General features: G+C 40.4%; 3 protein-coding genes and 1 pseudogene across 9 annotated transcripts; 2 read left to right on the top strand and 2 right to left on the bottom strand.

Moving 5' to 3' along the window:
* Positions 1–1,058: 1,058 nt before the first annotated feature.
* On the bottom strand, positions 1,059–4,460 carry LOC140781895 (ras-related protein Rab11C-like; annotated as a pseudogene).
* Positions 4,461–6,751: 2,291 nt separating this feature from the next.
* Positions 6,752–9,764, top strand: LOC140782873 (uncharacterized). 4 transcript variants are annotated; one of them, XM_073129711.1, is made up of 6 exons: positions 6,752–7,303; positions 7,490–7,556; positions 7,664–7,836; positions 7,969–8,035; positions 8,126–8,172; positions 9,458–9,764. In XM_073129711.1, the coding sequence occupies exons 1-5, from the start codon at positions 7,133–7,135 to the stop codon at positions 8,140–8,142; spliced, it is 495 nt and encodes a 164-aa protein (XP_072985812.1). In that variant the 5' UTR covers positions 6,752–7,132; the 3' UTR covers positions 8,143–8,172; positions 9,458–9,764. The 4 variants fall into 4 exon arrangements, with proteins under 4 accessions (XP_072985812.1, XP_072985813.1, XP_072985811.1 ...); XM_073129712.1 differs by having other exon boundaries at positions 6,757–7,303; positions 9,440–9,764; XM_073129710.1 differs by having other exon boundaries at positions 6,757–7,303; positions 8,126–8,183.
* Positions 9,765–9,983: 219 nt separating this feature from the next.
* On the bottom strand, positions 9,984–10,915 carry LOC140782872 (uncharacterized). Its single transcript, XM_073129709.1, has one exon. The coding sequence runs from the start codon at positions 10,830–10,832 to the stop codon at positions 10,254–10,256; it is 579 nt and encodes a 192-aa protein (XP_072985810.1). The 5' UTR covers positions 10,833–10,915; the 3' UTR covers positions 9,984–10,253.
* A 3,116-nt stretch (positions 10,916–14,031) lies between these two features.
* Positions 14,032–19,774, top strand: LOC140781512 (uncharacterized). 4 transcript variants are annotated; one of them, XR_012107710.1, is made up of 5 exons: positions 14,032–14,173; positions 14,886–17,451; positions 17,549–17,857; positions 18,961–19,097; positions 19,211–19,774. XR_012107710.1 is itself a non-coding variant. In XM_073127515.1 (4 exons), exons 2-3 carry the CDS (start codon positions 15,013–15,015, stop codon positions 17,828–17,830), a joined length of 2,721 nt encoding a protein of 906 aa, XP_072983616.1. In that variant the 5' UTR covers positions 14,032–14,173; positions 14,886–15,012; the 3' UTR covers positions 17,831–17,857; positions 18,510–18,702. The 4 variants fall into 4 exon arrangements, 3 of the variants coding, with proteins under 3 accessions (XP_072983616.1, XP_072983617.1, XP_072983615.1); XM_073127515.1 differs by lacking the exons at positions 18,961–19,097; positions 19,211–19,774 and adding an exon at positions 18,510–18,702; XM_073127516.1 differs by lacking the exons at positions 18,961–19,097; positions 19,211–19,774 and having other exon boundaries at positions 14,886–15,742; positions 15,842–17,451; positions 17,549–18,159.
* The last annotated feature ends 35 nt before the right edge of the window (positions 19,775–19,809 follow it).

Raw genomic sequence — 19,809 nt, 5'->3', positions numbered from 1 at the left:
TAATTTTCCCATTATATATATATATATATATATATATATATATGTTGGAGGATGTTGGAGGATGTTGGAGGATTTTGGAGGATTTTGGAGGATTTGCGTGACAATGATTCGTTTCTCCTCTTTTCTACCGATTAAAAACATATCTTTAGGGCATTTGGCTTCGTGTACTTTTAACTGAATCTACGTGCAACATAAATTTAGCTTTTAGTTTATAAAATATTTTATTCAAGAGCTAAGTTAGAATCATATACAGCATCTTAACGTTCATTTTAATTAAATAAATATTAAAACACATTTTTCGACTTCAAGGAAAAACATATATATATATATATATATATATACATATTTAACACTATAAATACTATATTTTAAAATATATAAAATCAAACGGCCCATAGTTTCACAGATATAAAAAGTTCTTTTCTCAGAGACAAATTTCAAATAGGTTGGCGTACAACCGCCATTCTGCCTGCCTTATAATTTTTATATAATAGAAACTGAATCCGAAATTGGAGCTTGATGGATATTCTTCTTCACTTTACTACCAAGGTACAATTAGTGGTAATTCACATAACAAAGTTCGTAATCAAAACACTTATCCAAGTTACTAAAACCTAACATAGACGTGTTAAGAACTGAAATTTTGACAGGTTAATTACTCCAAGTCGATCAATGTTCTCAGACTTACTTAATGTTAGTGATTTTGACAGAGAGGATCCGATTCATATCAGATTAAGAACTGCAAAAAATTTACCTGATCCATATTGTCTGAAAGTCTTAGAAGCAAGTCTGGCATTTCATGATCTTCTGAATTGATTAACAACTGCTAAAGTCCTGCTCAAAACCAAACACAGACTACAGGCCAGTGTAAGTTTTCCCTATTGGCCTGCATTTGTATCTCATGTTTCAGAGGAACACGCGAACAAGTACTACAACTATCAAGCAGCTGGAGTATGTTTTCTCAAGCACAATTACAGAATGGCCAAATAATTCTTTTTGACCAAACAGGCCGCAGACCCTGTCTTATTGAAATTTTTAAAAAAGGTGGAATGGCCAAGTAATTCAAGAGACTAAATGTGTGACAACCTCGAATATAATGTGTACAAGAAGCTTCAACAACAATCAAGATCTACCAAGGTAGGAAAGAATTTCATCAGTTCTGCATGTGCTTTTGTTAGTCCAATGTGCTGGAGTAAATGAAAAGCAGATAATGAGATGTAATTTGTCGTAGTGCACAGGTTATCTGTTTTTGTGCAGTTAAACAGAAAGTAGATATGCCTCCACGACCAGCAGAACAATACCAAGAAAAGGTTACAAAATAGTCTATACTTAGCCCAAATGCTGATTTAATCATGTTGTGGTTCAAAATCCGAAAGGAATGAGCTTAAGTAGAACAGCAATTTCTCTTTGAGATTGCAGCTGAATTAGCTACGTTGACTGTTGTCCCTTGGATTCGTGGGCAGATGACCCTGCTGCTTCTGGGGCAACCAGTGCTTTTTTACTTACTATGTGGTAAATCTCTGTCAATATAGTATGAAATGCTTTCTCAACGTTGGTTGCTTCCAGTGCAGAGGTCTCAAGGAAGGATAGGCCCCCCTCCTCAGCAAGTACCTCGGCTTCGTTCTCTGAAACAGCTTTTAAATGCTTCAAGTCAGATTTGTTACCAGCCATCATAAGGACGATGTTGGAGTCTGCGTGTCCTCAAAGCTCATGAAGCCATCTCTGAACATTGTCGAAACTTTGTTTCTTTGTTACATCATAGACTAGGAGAGCACCAAGTGCACCCCTGTAGTAAGCACTTGTAATGGCACGATACCTTTCTTGACCAGCAGTATCCCATATTTGTGCCTTGATTGTCTTCCCTTCTATCTGTTTAATAACCAAAACAATGCAGAATCAATATTCAAGCCAGTGGAGCCCAAAACACATAAAAGTTCAAGTTATCAAAAGAAGCAAACATAATGTGCATTATAAACGACAAGAGCGCTTACAAACACCATACAGTATTCACGTCTCATGGATGGCAACCAGTAAAGAAATAGAAAGCATCATGTAAGAAGAGGAAGAGGAGGAGAATATGCAGAAGGATGGCTGACAATCAATGGCTCATAATAAAAATAAGTGATCCCAAATTGCAAAAATTGTATGGCCTCTTAAATGAATAATAGGTGAGAAATTGAAGTGTATCTCTTGTATGTGCACAAACCTTTTTCCATGATTTATCGGACATACTATAATCTATAACTTACTAAGAAGGCCATGGAGATATGGTCATGTTTAACTACCAGAACTGATCTTGTGTTTATAGCTTAAGAGATCTAGCCTTTAACATCAAAAGAGGGATATATTTACAATAAAACTTCCATCGCATAAAGAGACCACAGCAAGGGACAGGAAGAAATGCAAACATGAAACAAAAAATAAACAAATTACAAGTGGCAAGAATAAACCACATGCGGCAACCATTTTTATAAATAGAGGATGGATTCATTTCCTCATATCATTGGATAAACCGAAGCAGTTTCACTGGGTGATGGAAAGATGTCCCATTGTGTAACTAATTATTATAGGCGCAGTATGGAGATAGATTGCTATTCAGGATCAATGAGCGTAAAATCAGTAGAAATGTTTATGTAGGAAGTTAGAGATCTACGAATCCATACATAACTGTCCAGTTGAACATAAACACCTGAAGTTAGAGACCGACAGCAGTACAACTTTCTGCCAAAAATATAAGGTGATCTAACATCTAATTACTGTTACATCAATCTTCAGGTAACTCATTCAATTTCATTTACTATCCATTCATCAGCTTATCTGCGGCACTAGTGAAACAAATTGAGATCAGTATTTACATGCAAAAAGTTGCATTCAATACAGATTGGAATGAAATATAACAAGTATTCAGTGATAGGTTGCAATGATGGCATAGAATTTTGTTTGCGCATGCTATGAGAATAACATATACACATTAACACAACCATCAGTAATTCATACTTTTTTCCCATGCACAGAAATTGGTTGCAAGATGTAATGCTTAAGGGCCCGTTACAACTGGTATAGAGTGCTATAGACTCTCCTTCCACCCTCTCTTTGCAACTATTCTCAGTCAGCATCATGGATCTAAATGCATCTTTGGCAAGGTTTGAAAAAATGCAATGTTGTGTTCTTTTAGAAGGATTAAATTGAAGTGTATGATCAATACTACATTATATATCAAGAAAATGGAATGAAATATTTCACTATCTCCGCGCATGCATGGGTGCATGCACACACGTGTGTGAGAGAGAGATACAGAGAGAGACAGAGAGAGACAGAGAGAAAGAGACTTTAATGACACAATTAAAAGATCTAGGTTGGAAGGTAATTAACAATATCAAAAGGTGAGGTAAATGCTACTATCTAAAGATCAATAGTCCTTGCAACTTGCAATGATTAAAGAGATCTCCTACTCAAGTTGATAATACTGATCTGAAATCTTCTTCTTAAGTTTTCTCTACAACAGAAAACTCTGAAATTGCCGGGCCCTGGGAATACACCACTCACTGTAACATCAATGATTTGCTCTTTCTTCGTTATGACTGTTATTTCCTCTCTATATTAAAGAATTGAGTTTAGAATTCTCCGAATGTGCAACAATTTTTAAAGATTTGATAAGCACGCCCAGAATGGCATAAAGGTTTGAGTGTGGATCTACAATATGCTACTCCAGTAATTACATATTCTCATCCAATTTATAATTGTGCATGTAGAATACTCGAATTTCTCGCAAAGATCCACCATTCTCGAAAACAAAATCGGATTTCAAACTTAACCCAGTAAGGATCTTTACAGTGTCGATTAATGTATAATCGAGAGCAATAAGATACGATTAGTTCATTTGAATGACGACAGAAAGCATATCACACAAGTGTAAAACGCAAGAAGGAGATCGGATCAAGAGAAGAGAGCTCACCTGAAGCGTCTTCGTCGCGAATTCGACGCCGATAGTGGATTTGGACTCCAAGCAGAACTCGTTCCTCGTAAATCTCGAAAGGATGTTTGATTTGCCGACGCCCGAATCGCCGATCAGGACGATCTTGAAAAGGTAATCGTACTCGTGATCTACTCGGTGAGCCATTTCCGCTCCTCTCTACCCTCCTAAGTCCTGTCCGATCTATACCAGCTCCAACACTAAAGACATCAATATTGGTCAACATAGTAAAACAGAAACGAGATCGATATTCCAATTCACGCTACCTGATGTGATCAGATCGAAGAAAACCTAGGCGAGAAATCTTGGATGGATTCAGCGGGTGGAGACGAGAAGATGAAGAGCACTCACGAATCCCACTACTAACAGCGAGGAAGGAAGGAATTAATTTTCTCATTTTTAAAATTTCGTTTCCCAACCCAGATTATTCCCCCCCTTCTAAAACTCTACTTGTTCGGTTAGCACAAAGGGTGATATCGTACTTCACAATGGACGGTTGCTGACACTCCACGTTGCGCCTGTAGGATGCTTGGGCTGGATAGAGCGTCTCTCGATTAGATGGGCCTTTGGGCTGGATAGAGCGTCTCTCAAATGCAATCGACTGTGCCCTGTACCTCTCAGATCATTGCTAGTTATGTAGCAGGTGAGTTTCTATAGAAAATTTCTATAGTTTTTAAAATATATATATATATATATATATATATATATATCTAAAGGGCCGACCTTAGCTTAGGGCTAGGAGAGGAGAGAGTTACTTTCCTCTAATAATTTTCCACATTCTTCTCCAATTTCCTCATTCCTCCATTTTCCTCATTCTTCCGTTGTGTTGTTTCTCTTCTCTTTTCCACCTTCTTCTTTGTTGGCGATGTGGGTTTATCAGATCTCCGTCGATAAGACCGATGAGAGAGGTGACAATGCTTGATACGATAAGGTCTAGCTCGTCACCACTTTAGACCCAAACCATCACACCCCTCCTCCTTCTACCTCCGTCAACCTTTGCGAGATCTCCATCGCGAGGTTCGATGCAAGAGATGGCGAAGCTTGATCTGATTAGGTCAAGCCCTGTCACCATTTTTGTCTCAATCCATCATGCTCCTCTACAACCCCCTCATCTACTTCTCTACTTTTGTCCTCGTCTTACTCCCCACTCCCCGAATAGCATCAGCATCATCGTAATCATCTTATTCTCAGTTGCCACAATGGTTGTGCTTTGCCTTTTTGCTTCCCACCGTTGACATGTTCGTATGCTCCTTCACACCACCATCGTCACCATCCTAGTTGTTGTGACTATTGACCCATTCAATGACCTTGCTTTCTGCTAGCCACTCAATTGCCTCCTCGGGTCCCCGTGTCATTGCCCCCCTATCTGTGATTAGGTTGTTTAGTTAGTTAGGTTGATTGGTCTTTATGTTGAGTCTAATATAAAAAAAAAAAGAAGAGCCATAAGGCATTGATCTTTAATATTTTACTTTAATATTTTGTGCTTCGAGCATTTGAGTTCAAATTTTTTACAATTATGCTTCTTCATCGTTGTCTCTATGGACTAAGAGAGAGGATTATTCTAAAATTGGTGTTCTATCTCCTTCATTTTTTATTTTGCATAGTACTTATATATTTATTATATACTTTGATGTCTATATTTTATTTTTATTGAGTTTTTATTTCAGACTCGCTATTGTTTTAGTATTAAGATGTAACCGTTGCTTTGAAGCTTAATAAATTATCCCAACTTTAATTCAAATAAAACTACTGTGCCCTGTCCTTTAGCTCCAACTTCCAAATGATGAAGTAATTGAGTACTGTAGATGGTAACTTTAATATTGTAATGTTGGGAAAAGTGGAGCTTGTTGAGTGACACGTAGTAATAGAATGAATCATCTTATTCTTTATTACATTATTACATTTAGTATCTTATCCTTTCGACTAAACAAGATCATGACCAGAGGGAGGCGTCTATCCTTAACACAGACGACACGTAATCCCTTCAAAACATAGAGCTTTACAGACAAGTGCTTTGGTGGACCTACGGAGGAGAATGGCAAGGACCGCATCATCGTGGCCAAGTGGCAAGTGGCCATGCCATGTGGATAAGTCTACGCTCTCTTTTCCATCATTCATGGAATATACAATTAATTAGTATTAGAGATAACCATTATGTTTAGCTTTTATCACAGATACTTTCGGATCTGATATGCGTGTGGACGTTAATAAGTGAGTTATAAATTTAATCCAAGTTAATAATAATAATAATAATAATAATAAGAGAGCCCATGTATTAATTGTATAGCAGAAACAGACCTTTATTTAGCTACACACCAAACACCGCAGATATTTTGAAAGATTGAAGAAATAAAAGGCAGCGTTGCAGTTTTGGCGTCTTGTCTAAGGAGGAGCCGAGCCATAATAAGAGAGAGAGAGAGAGAGAGAGAGAGAGAGAGAGAGGATGTCTCCTTCATGTGGAAAGGACTAAGAATCCATTCCACGTGTCATCGGAACAAACAGAGTTGTTTGGTCTTGCAGTTAAAACTGGACTCAACTACCGCGGCGAGGATATTCCAAACGCAGGTGGTCAATCAACAATCGATATAGACATCATGTTATCCGTTGGCACACCGATACAGCAGCCAATTTTTGTCGCATTCGTAGTCCAGATATCCACGTTGCAGCATCAGATGGACAGAGCAGCACAAAGATCAGATGTACCGGTGAGGTTCTGCCACGTGGCATTATTGACAGAGAGAGGGGAGGGACTGATTTGGCTACTTGGGGCCGTATCGGGGGCGGGGGCGGGGGCGGGAGCGGGGACTGGGAGAGGGAGAGGGAGAGAGAGATGGCAAAAGAGGAAATATCTGTAAAGAAAGAACACGATCTTATATTTTGACGCGATTTAATTTTGTTTTTTTATTATAAGAATTATGGGGTAAGAGGTGGGTTTGTAGGGAGAGGAGGCTTTAAAAGTCGGCGCAGCGCAGCGAGGAGGACGACACCTCGCAAAGTGGTAGTTGCCGCATGTCTTCGTTATAAAGCCTTATTCCATCTTCACGTGTTATTCACTCGCTGCTCCCTCCCCTTATTCTCCTTCTTATCCGCTCTATCCTAGTCTTGGGTTTTGGGATCTCTACTAATAGCGAGGTAGTCTTATTCCTGCGGTGGGTTGCGATGGAAGGGAAGAAAGCTTCATCTTCTTCAATTGCCGATGAGCTCTTCGGGCATAAGTCGGAGGAGGAGGAGGAGAAGGAGGTGGTGGTTGTGGAGATGGTTTCGCCTTCCAGTTTCTCTTCGTCGCCTGGGTATTTTAGAAGCGTCTTTCCTCCGATCCTCTCCTCCAAGGTAGAATTTAACTTCTTCTTTAAGAAGATCTGTATTCTCTACGAATAGTGGTTATCTTTGATCAAAAACTGACATATTAGTGTTTGATTTCGTTCTTTTGACCAGTGCATGAATTGGGGTCTCTGTTTTATTGGCTATCTCTGGTTGATCCTAATTTTGTGCGCTGTTTTATAAAAACTCTTTTAGGTCACTAGAAACGATTCGCCGCAGAGATCTGAGGGTTTGATTGGGCATGCACTAACTTTGAATGCAGGTTAATATTCTTATTCTAATAAATTTATATATGTTGATTCTAACACAGCGTCTGTTTCCTGTCAATTAGAGTTGAAAACTTTAACTATGCTAATCATGCTGTTGTAGATGACAAGTCTGTAGAAAGCCATGCCAAATGTCCCGCAGGAAGTAAGGAAGGGAAGCCAATCTACCCAGACGGGGCATCAGAGTCACCCTATTTTGGTTCATATGTGCATTACGGTGGCCGTGACTTCTATAATGCCTCCCCAGCCAAGAATTCTTCTGAAACTACTAATAGTGTAAGTGGTAACAAGAGATTCTCACATGACAAATGTAGAATTATGTAATATTGGGTTGTTGTTGGCTTTTGGACAGGATATATTAAACTTTTGATCTGCATCATTTTGAATCACTCCATATTTATTTATTAGGATGGGAAAAAGGAGGAGGATGACCAAGACAGTTCAGACTTTGCTACAAGAGGTGACTGGTGGCAAGGTATTATGTTGGTAGAGCAAGTATCTTAACTAGTTAGCATTTATTTAATATAAGAATGGATATTTATACTCTGCTTTTTAACTGTCTCAGGTTCACTTTACTACTGAGGAAACTCTAACCATGTGTTCTCTATATAGGTAGGAAGAAGGTAATATGAAATTATTAGCTGTAACCACTTTACTAAGTGTAGTGCATAAGGCTCATTATCTTATTATTAGCTTGATCTTTTCAATTTAGGTGCTATTATTGCAACTTTGTCTAGCTAGTATGATATAAGCAGAATAGTATGTTAGATAGGATAACACATACGTCTGAAGAAAGTTTAAGTGCAGATATTGCAACTTTGTCTCTCTCTCTCTCTCTCGATTTCATTTTCGTCTACCTAGTCTCTAACCATGAACTTTTTTCTCTCCTCTTTCTTCCTAACTCCTCTAAGAAGCATAAACTATGCTCCATCTCCTAATCCGGCGTGCATTCTTTTGGATCCGTGACTATCACCTTCTCCTCCTGATAAGAATCTGAATCCACCTCCATGTTCATTCCCCTTCTTTGTGACATCAAGATCTCAAAGTGGGAGGCTGAGGCAACCAAGGGAGGAGATCGAAGAGGTATTCGCCGTCTTCAGTGTCAATGGGTGGATTGTTGAAGTTCACCAATGCCTAGTGTTTTATTAAATATGCAACCAATCATGATAATGAAGTTTTTTTATTAAATATGCAACCAAATCTTTTCACCAGATTTGGTTGGTCTGTAGGATCAGTTGATCAATCGGTTTCTCTGCTTGCTAGCACAATCAATGCTCCTGGCCTTCCTATTTAAGCAACTATTGTTTTACTGAGCTTTTCTCAAAATGTATCAGATATCTTCTTTTACAGTTTTACTTTGTTGTGTCAAATTTTTCCTTCACTGCATTCTAGCAGAATTGACATGCTAGGGATTGCTCTTGGCATGTATCCTTCTGAAGACAGTTAAAAGTTTATTGAGAACATTATATCAAGATTGATTGGCCACACTTTTCTCAGCATTAGACTTCAGTGTAGAACAATGGATAGATGGGTTTGGAGCCTAAGTTTCATATTGTAGTTTGTTGTCCTGGTTCAGTTTTTCTAGATATTAGGAAGTACCTTCTTGATAAAATGTCCTTTACTGAAAATATGTGGATGATCCTTCTTTTTGGCCTTCAACATGGTGAGGTAAAGAAGAGATGCATACTTAATCAACTAATTAAGCAGAATGATGAGCAGAATACTATGTTACAGAGGATAGCTTCTATATCTGGAGACGGCCAAAATGCTCATATTGAGCAATTAAAACATTTATAACACTGCCATGAAATATTTGCTTTCCTCTTAATTACTTTGTATTCTTAGTTCGTCATTGTCCTAACTTGCTTATATTTGTAAGTATGCAATTTGACAACAGGTACTTCTAGGGCCTGCCGCACATAGCTGCTTTCTACAGCTACAAGAAACAAGAATTGGGATATAGTTGCTAGCAGAGCTTGCAGCCTTTTTTCCTTGTTTCTGTTGTTGGTTTAGGAGAAACGAAGACTCTATATATACATATGTAAGCAGTAGAGAGTAAACATTTGGTCTTAAAACTATATCAGGCCTTAATCCCCAACTTATTTTCGTGAGGATGGAAGGCTATTTATAATAGTTATGTATGCTTTACAAATGCACAAACTGACTCTTATGTTTTGGTGAAGTTAAACAAACTGCTTTTAATATGGCTATGCGGTGTTTTGGTTTTGCTTGTAATTAACCTTCGGAGCTTAATTGTTTCCTTTACGTTTGGTCTTTTTATTAGCTTCTTTATATTTGAGCAATTCTTCAGCTAATTAAAGAGGAGGATCTCTGGGTGAGAGCAGAGCACTAATAAAATGCCAACAAAAAAAAAAAAGGTGGTAAAGATCGGGCTTACATTGCTCAAAACTAAATGCAAATAATGCCAAGATAATAGATTTGATTGCGGATTGAAAGGATCGGGTTCATTAGCAACGTACAAAGAGATGGGACTTTCGGGAGTTGGAAACTGAAGCAGAGAGCAACTGCTATTGGACTTGTGAATCTTTTATCCATTTGTGAGTGTTTTCGGCTCTTATGCAATTTAGGTAGCCATCCGCCGTAAAGCACCAACGTTTTACTTCATTTATTCCTCGAGACACAAAAAGTTGATGCGAGGGAAAGAAGAAACTTTGAACACTAAAAGTCCCAGGTTAGTAGTGATCGATGATGGCGTGGAAGACGATAGCGGAGTAGATCAGCATCGCGGCAGGGATTAGAGAAACGAGTGAGATGATAGCGATGGTGGAGGCGGCGCCGCACCCGAGCCTCCCGAGCTTGATCTGGACCACGTTGACGAGGGCCAGCATCAGGAACCCACACCCAGACATGGACCCCACCGCCGATGCCAGGATCCCGAACCGAAACATCGCCCTGTTGACGCGGGCCACGTGGCGGCCGTGGCGGCGGGCGAGGCGGATGGCCTGCTTGAGGGCGAGGGCGACGAGGCTGGAGAAGAGGAACGAGGCGAAGGCGAACACGTGGAACGAGACGAGGTCCTTGTCCACGTGGCCCCCGGCGGCGCAATAGGCGGGGGAGAGCCCGTCGCCGGAGGAGGGTGAAGAGGGGGGTGAGGAGATGCCGGCAAAGACGGCGAGGGTGAAGAGGGAGTTGTGAGAGATGATGCCGTCGAGCGCCGTTATGTCGATGCTGGTCTCCCCGCCGCCGCTGCCGTTAAGGCTGACAGCGTCGTTGGATTCAGCATTATATTCACGGATATCCTCCTGGTCCATGTCGAGAAATGGAGAGGAGTGGTGAGACAGAGCAAGATTAAGAGAAGGTATTTATATTTTGCCTTACAAAATAGCTTACTAAGTTAAATTTTGAACTTCAGCCATTGCCTATTGTATATTTATATGTAACCACTAAGTAAAAATAAACGTAAAATACAAGGTGTTGTTGATGCTTAAATATTCAACATGACCAAATATACTTTCTAACCACCAAATCATTGGTGAGAGCAACGATGTGGGATGGCGAGGTTTATTCGTATATTTATGTTGGTTGGTGGATTCGGTCTAACAGGACGAAGAAAAATCCGGAAGAAGATGGCGAAACAAGAGTTTATATTGTAGATTTGTAGTAGGTGGTTGAACCGATTTTGGCCATTTTTCAATTAATTATTACTAACGCCCACACACCAAAAATGGAAGACGTACTGCCACCAAATAGTATAACACGTGTACATCCAACTCCCCACCAAATTTACTGTGTGTAATAAACGCTCTTCACTTATTAACGACATCAAAGACATTGAGAGAAACTATTTTATTCTTGCTGCCAGGTCGCAGCTAGAGCTTTAGGCCGTGTTTGATTTGATGCTAAGCCCCAAAATTTATTCGTTAATTTTAATTTTTCGAAAGAGTAAATTTAGTTAGATATAAGAAAGATAAAAAAAAAATATTTGATTATTGAATCAATTAAGAGTCACTGAATTAGTTAAGAAATTTTTTTAAACTCAAAGCAAACCAGGTCTTAAGTGATCCGTTCTAATTGGACGGCGGGTGATTAAGCGATGTAGTAAGTTGCACCTGCAGCCTTTATTTAATTGGAACTGCACGTAAGACGGTCCACCTTCTCCAACACTATCCGATATATATATATATATATATATATATATATATATTCGTCGCCTTCTTCCTCAACTTTTCCGCCTCCCTCAGGTCTTCTCCACCACTCCCCTCTCGTACACGTTTCTCATGGTCCGAGAAGCACTGTGGCCAGCACGCCATCGGCAACCCTGACGTCATGCTTTCCACCGTCGAGTGCATGGGACAGTAACTTCCTCCTGCGTGGTCCATCCCAAGACGCAGCCCCTCTCCGCCATCTGTCTTCCCGTCGTTGGTGAGTGCTCGTCGCCGTCGATCAGATCCGATCTGACCACCCATAAGAACCTGCAGTATCCGCTGTTCACTAGCCCCTGCCAGAACTCGACGAACTCTTCCCTTTTGAGAACTATCAAGCTGATGTAGACGACAGACCTACATGGCAGGGAGTCAAGCCATGCAATGCACGTGCGGTCCTTTGTGCCATAACTAAGCTCGCGGAGATTTGTGAAGTGGTAGTGGACTTGAAGGTCTGATAGCGTAGCTGATGGGGGCAGTGGGTGGTTAAACTCGGAGGCTTCTCTAAGGACTCAAAGGTGTTAAGAATAAGGGCACGTGCGAGTCTGGAGTTGGAGGTTTCGGTGGAATGAAGTGGAGGTCGCGGTCGGAGGAGCTCTTTGCTAGCTCATCTTATAAAGCTTATGAGATCCCCTCGATCGGCAGAGGAAGGTCTATATGCCTGGCACGCTTATTATACACTCGTCCATGTATGTGCACTTCATCTGCTAATATGTTTGGCAATTAGAAAATTAGGTTTCGCCCATATATATATATGAATCTTTTGCTGGAATTTTGAACATACTAACAAGCTAATCTGAGAGTACGTAAGAACTCAAATGTACCTGGCAATGGAATTTCTCCACTCTTTAAGAGCTCTGGGGTGCAGATATAAAGTCCAGACGCAAGCAGCGCTAATATAATAATGCAGAAAGCATTAATTGCAGGAACGCCGAGCTCTTAGATCTGCATGCCCATAGTTACCGCAAAGCTCATCATCACGTCCACTATCAGGCATGTAAGTGGTGACCACCCATCCGGATCTTGTTGCCGCAAAATTAATTAGTAGCTCTCTCTCTCTCTCTCTCTCTCTCTCTCACTCTCAGAGAGCCTACAAACCATGCTCGCATGCAAGTCGCAACGGCTCCTCCAGGTCCATAAATGTTAGTATCGATCGACCGGGGATCATTGTCGTTAAAATTTAACGGTCTCGCAGTGATGGAGCGAAATCGGCCGGAGCCGGAGGTGTTTTGACAAGGTCATAGGTGAAGCGAGATAGGCGGCGGCGGTTGTAGTTAGTGCTTAATTAAGAAGGCGACAAGGATGCCGGCAATAGATATATAAGATCTCAGATATATCGCTTCAACGAGAAGTACTTTAAGTGGCCCTGAATTGGAAAATGGTATATATACAGCTACGTGCGTCGCCAACTCACCATGCACGCATTTCATGCTCCATCTCTCTCGCCTTCTCGTTGATATATGTTTGACTCCATCTTTATGTTACTTCGATGTGTCGTTTAGCAGCTGCTATAAATAAAACCAAGCAAGATTGATTGAGTTGGAATGGGATAGCCTGCCTTTTGGACGTCCTTAATTTTCTAGTCGCGTGATTTCCCATGCATACATTGAAAGTAAGTATATCAATATCGTACCCTATATATGGCCGGACATCTAAAAATTGCGTTAGCTAGGGATGCATGTTCTAGTCCAATGCATTAGGTAGCTAGGGACAATCTAGTGAGCCGATGGCTAGGCAAATCATGTTAAATATTTCAAGAATTGAGCAATGAAAAATTAAGGAATCAATTGTAAGAGTAAAGAGTTAAAAGTTAGAGTTAGTATACAATATCTTCGATCTCCACGCAATCTGAGCTTGGATAATGCCAAAACTCTGGACAGCCTATCAGGCCGTCTTAACTTTTAAGCATCTTTTTAAAAAAAATAATAATAATCTACAATTGACTAATAATTACGTGGATAAATAAAGTTAGGAATATCTTCCAGCTAATGTCGAATAGTACAAAGAGACAACGACTGATGAAAAATAAGGGGAAGCAGAAGGAATACAAAGACAGTGCCAAGTCGTCAGGTGGGTCCCAAAGCTGTCCACCTCGGCAACCGCAACCATGTGACCACTCCAACGACAACTACGCAAGAGGTGGGGGTCCACACGGTTCCGCGCGCGCGGGAGAGTGGGTGTGGGGTCCGGTGGATTCCTATACTTCTTCTCTCTCTCTCTCTCTCTCTCTCTCTCTCTCTCTCTCTCTCTCTCTCCTACGAGCGCCGCGCCCCGTGAAAGCCACACCGACCAAAGCATCCCAAACCCAAAAACCCTTTCTCTTTCCCTTTGGGCTCTCGTACCTCTTCTACTCCAAACTCCACTCCCACTCCCACTCCCACTCCCACTGCATCCCCATTCTTTCGGATCGAAGAGAAGTCGGGGACGGCGAAGCAGATCTCTATTCTTTGGTACGATACTCTTCCCTAATTTTGCTGCTTGAATTTGTTAGTTATGCTTCTTGACTGATTAGTTGCAATGCGCTCCGTTATACGTCTGTTCCTTTCTTCTATCGTTCGATTCGGTCGAAGAAGTGGAGTTTTGGAGGTAAATGAGTGAGGATGTCGGATTGCTTTAGATTTATTTTTATTTATTTTTGCTTTTACGCGAGTAATGGGTTTAAAGATTTTCGGCTTGTCTGTTGCGTTAGGAATTGATTTCGTTTGGGGTTTGGTACATGAACCTTGCAATGTGGCATCGGAATGTTAAGTATTTGCAAGGACATCTCATATTTCATCATTAAGCATCATGATCTCTAGCATAAATTATATTGATCTTTCTGTTATGGATGACAGACACTGTTGAACACTAATATTAATTAGTAATTAATGCCTTGAGATTTTTGACTTGTGGTTCTTTCAGTTTGCACTATCTAGAATTATATTGCGGCATATGCGCATCTTGATCCTTCAATATTTTGCAAGAACGAAAACAAACAGGGGTTTTGTCTTAATTTTGGCCTTTTATGTGCTGATTATTTTTCCTTATTGGCATCACTCTTTTCAGAGTAGTTGTATTCAGAAGATGTTCTGTCACAATGGTCGTATTCATTATCGATGCAAGTTTATTTATGTGGAGCTAACTTACCGCTGAAATCCCATCTATCATTCTTGGTATCAACAGGGATAAGCAGTGAATAATGTGTCATCATGGTAGCTGAAAGTGGGTAAATCAATTTGCTGCACTTGAATAGAAGTTAGATTCTTTCCAAATGAGACAGCTTAAACCATCACGTTAGAACACGGTAAAGATGCCCACAGAAAGCCGCGCTGAACATGACGAAACTGTTGCAATGCAGTATAATGCACAAGTCAGGTGGAATAACTCAAGACATCAATTTGCTAGAGTACCAAAGGAGATGGTTTTAAGCTCTAGAGTAAGTACGATTACAAAATATCAGGACAAAGAAGGGGCTCTGGAAAGGCGAATGCTTAGTGAACAAGCAGTTCCAGATAGGTATATGGCAGAGAGGTGCCCATTCCAGCCAGCATCCTCCAGGAGCCATAAAAAACCATGGCCCAGAAGGAAGGCAAATGGTGTTGATGATCTTGTAAAGCATATGTCCAAAGTTCCATCATACCTCCGGAGCATTGAAAGAGGAGACACTGCCCAGGAAAAGGCTTTAAAAGTTGGAGTTCTCGATTGGTGCCACCTTGAGAGCTGGAGTAACCATAAGAAACCTGTGACTAGTGGAAGCGATACAAATTCTCCATCTAGCAGTAATGACTCCTCATTATCTTCTACCTTTGGATCATCTGCCCAATCTTGTGAAAGCACAGATAAGCCTCTTCTTAAAAGGATGCAATCTCATTTTGTGGACAGTCATCAACATCCATCCATTATAGGGAAGCAAACTCAGTTGCTGGGGAAACAGTCTGACAATGTCACACAGTTTGGTAATTTGGAAACTTCATCTGCAAAGTTCCCTGCTGCAGATAATGGAATAGGGTATGACGAATTGGTTCACAATGATGAGAAAGGTAAAAGTCCAGAGCATGAAGCTATATCCTATGATGCATCTCGGCCTCCAAATTTCATCTTTTCAACTTCCAGAGATATTGATGCATCAACTTTTGCAGGTAAGTTGGTAGGGGCTCAGGATAGTAGACGGGAGAGGGAGGAAAAGGTCCAACAGTGTGCTAGAAACCTATACGTAGATAGAGACTGGACACCAAACAATTGCTTTATCTTATCCAAGAGTAGTGAGTACATTTGGGATCACCTTCAACAGAGTGTTCATGTGAGGCGCTGCAGCTTTGAGTCACCAGTATCTAATGATGGAGGGCAAACAGAAAGAAATAACAATTGCTTTTCAGCTGACTTTCCTGGGGATGTCCATCTAATCAAGAGATCATATATCCCCCACTCTTGTCCTCTCCCTCAGACTACATTAACAGATGCACCTGAACACAGTAGCAATTGTCTGACTGAAAACACATCAGGGGGAAATGAGGCGAAGCGTGAAATTAGAAAGAAGAACATACTCCTTGCAAGTACAGCTAACAGAAAAAGCAATGGAAGAACAAGTGGTACTGCTGCCAAAGAATTACGCAATGATCAATCAAGTTCTGGACTGAATAGAATGAGCTGGAACTCCAGCTTAAGAGAGAAGTCTTCTGTCAGGCAGTTGGAATCAATTGTTTGTGCAGATAAATTTGATGGAGACAGGGAATGCTCAAACAACAGAGGTAGGCGCAGCCCACTGAGGAGGATATTAGATCCATTGCTAAGGCCCAAGAACCACATATCCTTATCTGGTCCAATAGCAGAATCTTCCAATCACTGTTCTGAATTAAGCAATGCTAGTAACTTTATCAGGTTGAAAGAAATGACATCATCAAATGGACCACGTAGCTCAGTTGATGAAAGTATTGATCCAACTTGCCAGTCAAGAAGAAACTTGAGTACCTCCAGGCTGGTGTCAACCAAGCAAGCGCTTCTTCGGCTCAATTGGAAGAATGGATTACCTTTGTTCATGCTCTCATCCGGTAATAGTGATATTCTTGCAGCCACAGTGAGAAAGAAAAGCATCTCCAACAAGGATGATTTTGAATGCATTTATACAATATTCACCGTACAAGAATCCAAAAAAAAATCTGGGGCCTGGATAAAGCCAGGAAACAAGAGCAAGAAGCATCAGTTAATCTCCAGCATTATAGGCGAGATAAAGGTTTCACTTTCAAAAACATGGTGGTATGACTCAAAATATGATCATGATCATGTTGTTAGACAATTTGTTTTGTTTGGCAATGAACTGACACCAACATCCCATCGGCCTGTTAGTTCACAATTTAAGAGCGAATTTGCAGCCATTCTTGTGAAGGGTCCACAAGATATGATAGAATTGTCTAATGGAGGTGCATCATACAGCAGTAAACATGGCAATTTAAAACCAAAAGATTCAGTAGCAAATACATGCTCTTTGTTCCGAGAAAAAACCTTGCAAACTGAGCAGAGCAATGATTATTCAAATTTAGCTAACGTAGTGGTCATACTTCCTAGCGGGATTCATGGGTGTTCAGATTCTGGAGAGCCCTCATCTTTAATAGAAAGATGGAACTCAGGAATATGTGATTGTGGAGGTTGGGATGAGGGCTGCAAGCTTAGTACACTTACTGATGAATTTCTGAATTACAAGAGTCCTGATTCAGTCCAAATTTGTACTCAGCAACTTGAACTTTTTTTTCAGGTACGCTTATTCATGTCGCAGTTACTGATCATTGTTTAGTGGGAAAAATCAGCCAAATTGGCCAAACTAATAATCCTCACAATTCTATCTTCCTCAGGGTCAATCTCAAGAGAGTGGACATGCCTTCAGAATGGTTTCTTTCAAAGAAGGGGTTTACATAGTTGAATTTCAGGAATCCATTGCTGTAGTTCAGGCTTTTGCTACATGTATAGCAAAGCTTCATAACGTGAATCCTACCAGACAGCAATTAGGAGTACATGCTTTGCAGGAAGATATCTTTGCTGCTGATGAAAGGAAGGCTTCTGCAAGAATTAACCTCGAAGTTCCAGCAAGCTATGTACCAAACCATCCACCTCTTTCTCCTGTAGGGAGAGCATAAGTACCTGCATGTTAGATGAAGTAAGAGGTAAATTTTCCAGTCATTTCTAATGTATTTCATACATATGTCTACAGAGATGGATCACGAGGTCTTGACTCTATTTACAGCTCTCTCTTATTTACTAATGTTTGATAACAAATATATTCAACATACAATATTGTTGTAGTTCACGAGTGATGGGGTTTAGCTTAGCTATCTTGTTGTAACAGTAAGTAGAGTGAGTATTTATCCAGGAACAAAAGTTTGTGACTAATTGACTATATGTGATAATTTGTATGATATAACAGTTTGCATAGAAGAGAATCATAAGGCCAAAAGTTCTCTCTGAAGCACATGCCATAAATAATTGGCATACAGTTATTGTCAGTTTGCTTTAGTTAATATCATTTGTTGTTGTAATGGATTGGCCCACAGTCAGAAAGGCTGCAGCAAGAGTGAAATACAAACAATCCTTGAAGCATTTCATGGTCTGCTAACAAAGCAATTCCCGACACATTAATATGTTTTACGAATATTCCTTGCAGTTGGAAGCTGCATACGTGATGTTAGGAATTAATTCGCTCGCAGTTTGTGGTGGTGTTTTGTTTTCCTCAGCTAGGATGAGATAGCCATCTTATAGAAACAATTTATCAGCAATTTCAGTACTCACTATTAGCTTACCACGCTCTTTTCTTAGCAGAGGAAAGAAAGCTTCATCTCGCAAAATCGCGACTCAATGCAGAAATCGTATCTTATCGCTGCATACTATCTGATTTGTGGTGTCATCCTTATACATAAAAGTGTTCAACATTGTTTTATTGTAGAGTGCTTGTAAAGTGTATTAATTTAGCTTTACTTTGCATTTTATTTGACTTCACAGTGATTATTCTTCAACCTACTTTAGTTGGTTATGATGCTAAATAAAGCTAGTTGATCACGTGACAACTAGCACAGGAAGTATAGAACTATGATCAATACGTACATATAGGGGCTGTACACAAATAAACGAGCGTATGCGTCATGCAAGTAGAAAATGGGCCCGTGTTGGGCCTTCTTGCTTGATAGTTTAATACTATACTATTCGACCTCTTTTGGGCCCTTTTTTTTTTTTAACTGTTGGGCTATCTCCCAAAAGTGTTAATCTATTGTAGGGATCGAGGGCTGGTGTATGTAGCTTTAAAGACTTTACCCTTTAGTGGCTCCTGGTCCCCGGTGACCTCGCTGTACGCCAGGGGGGCCTCTTTTGTCTTCAGAGTTCAGGATCACCATCTTATCTACATTGTAACAGGTCTGTCTTTTATCTTTCTTCTTCTTCTTCTTCTTCTTCATATGAATTATGTCACATGCATGATAGCAAAAAGAAAAGAGAAAAATGACTAAGCAGTCCCATCATTTGGCCAGAAGAAAAGGGGCAGCATTTGCCTCCTACCTTTCTACATCGTTTGGGTGTCGTCTTGAACATTCACTTGGCTCTCTGGAATGGCGACCAAAACCAAAGTCTGACGTGCCGGTTGTTGACAATTCAAACACTCCTTCAGAAAATTGTAAGAGAATTTGAATTTGAATTGCAAGAGCGGGGAAGAAGAAAGATCTGGATACTGTTACTGGGCCAGGGATGTAGAATAATGACAACCGGTGGAGGAGATTGCAATGGAATCTAGTGGACCCGACAAGGGTGCGCAGAACGTGGAATTGTATTTCTGGCGACCGGCTGATTCGATGGGCTGACCAGAGAACTGAGAAGAGAAGTAACTTGGAAGCAGATAATTTTCTCTTTTAGGATAAGGAGACTTGCCTTGCAATATTTTTGCCGTTTCTTTAGCTTCAAACTTCGCCCTTTCCCGTGATCCTGAATGTAGCAATTGAGAGCAACAAACTCCATTCCATTCATTCCATGGATATGGCGCTGTTTCACCTAAACAGGACTTTTAAGGGAATGTCATCGGATTGGAACCATTAAAATAATCAAATTCGGACCCGAACACATAAATAAATATTCA

The sequence above is a fragment of the Typha latifolia genome, chromosome 2, assembly GCF_019914945.1.
Source record: "Typha latifolia isolate L0001 chromosome 2, TyphaL0001v2, whole genome shotgun sequence".
Classification (NCBI taxonomy): Eukaryota; Viridiplantae; Streptophyta; class Magnoliopsida; order Poales; family Typhaceae; genus Typha; species Typha latifolia.
The sequence above is the reverse complement of the archived record's forward strand: the minus strand, read 5'-3'. Positions and strand labels throughout refer to the sequence as shown.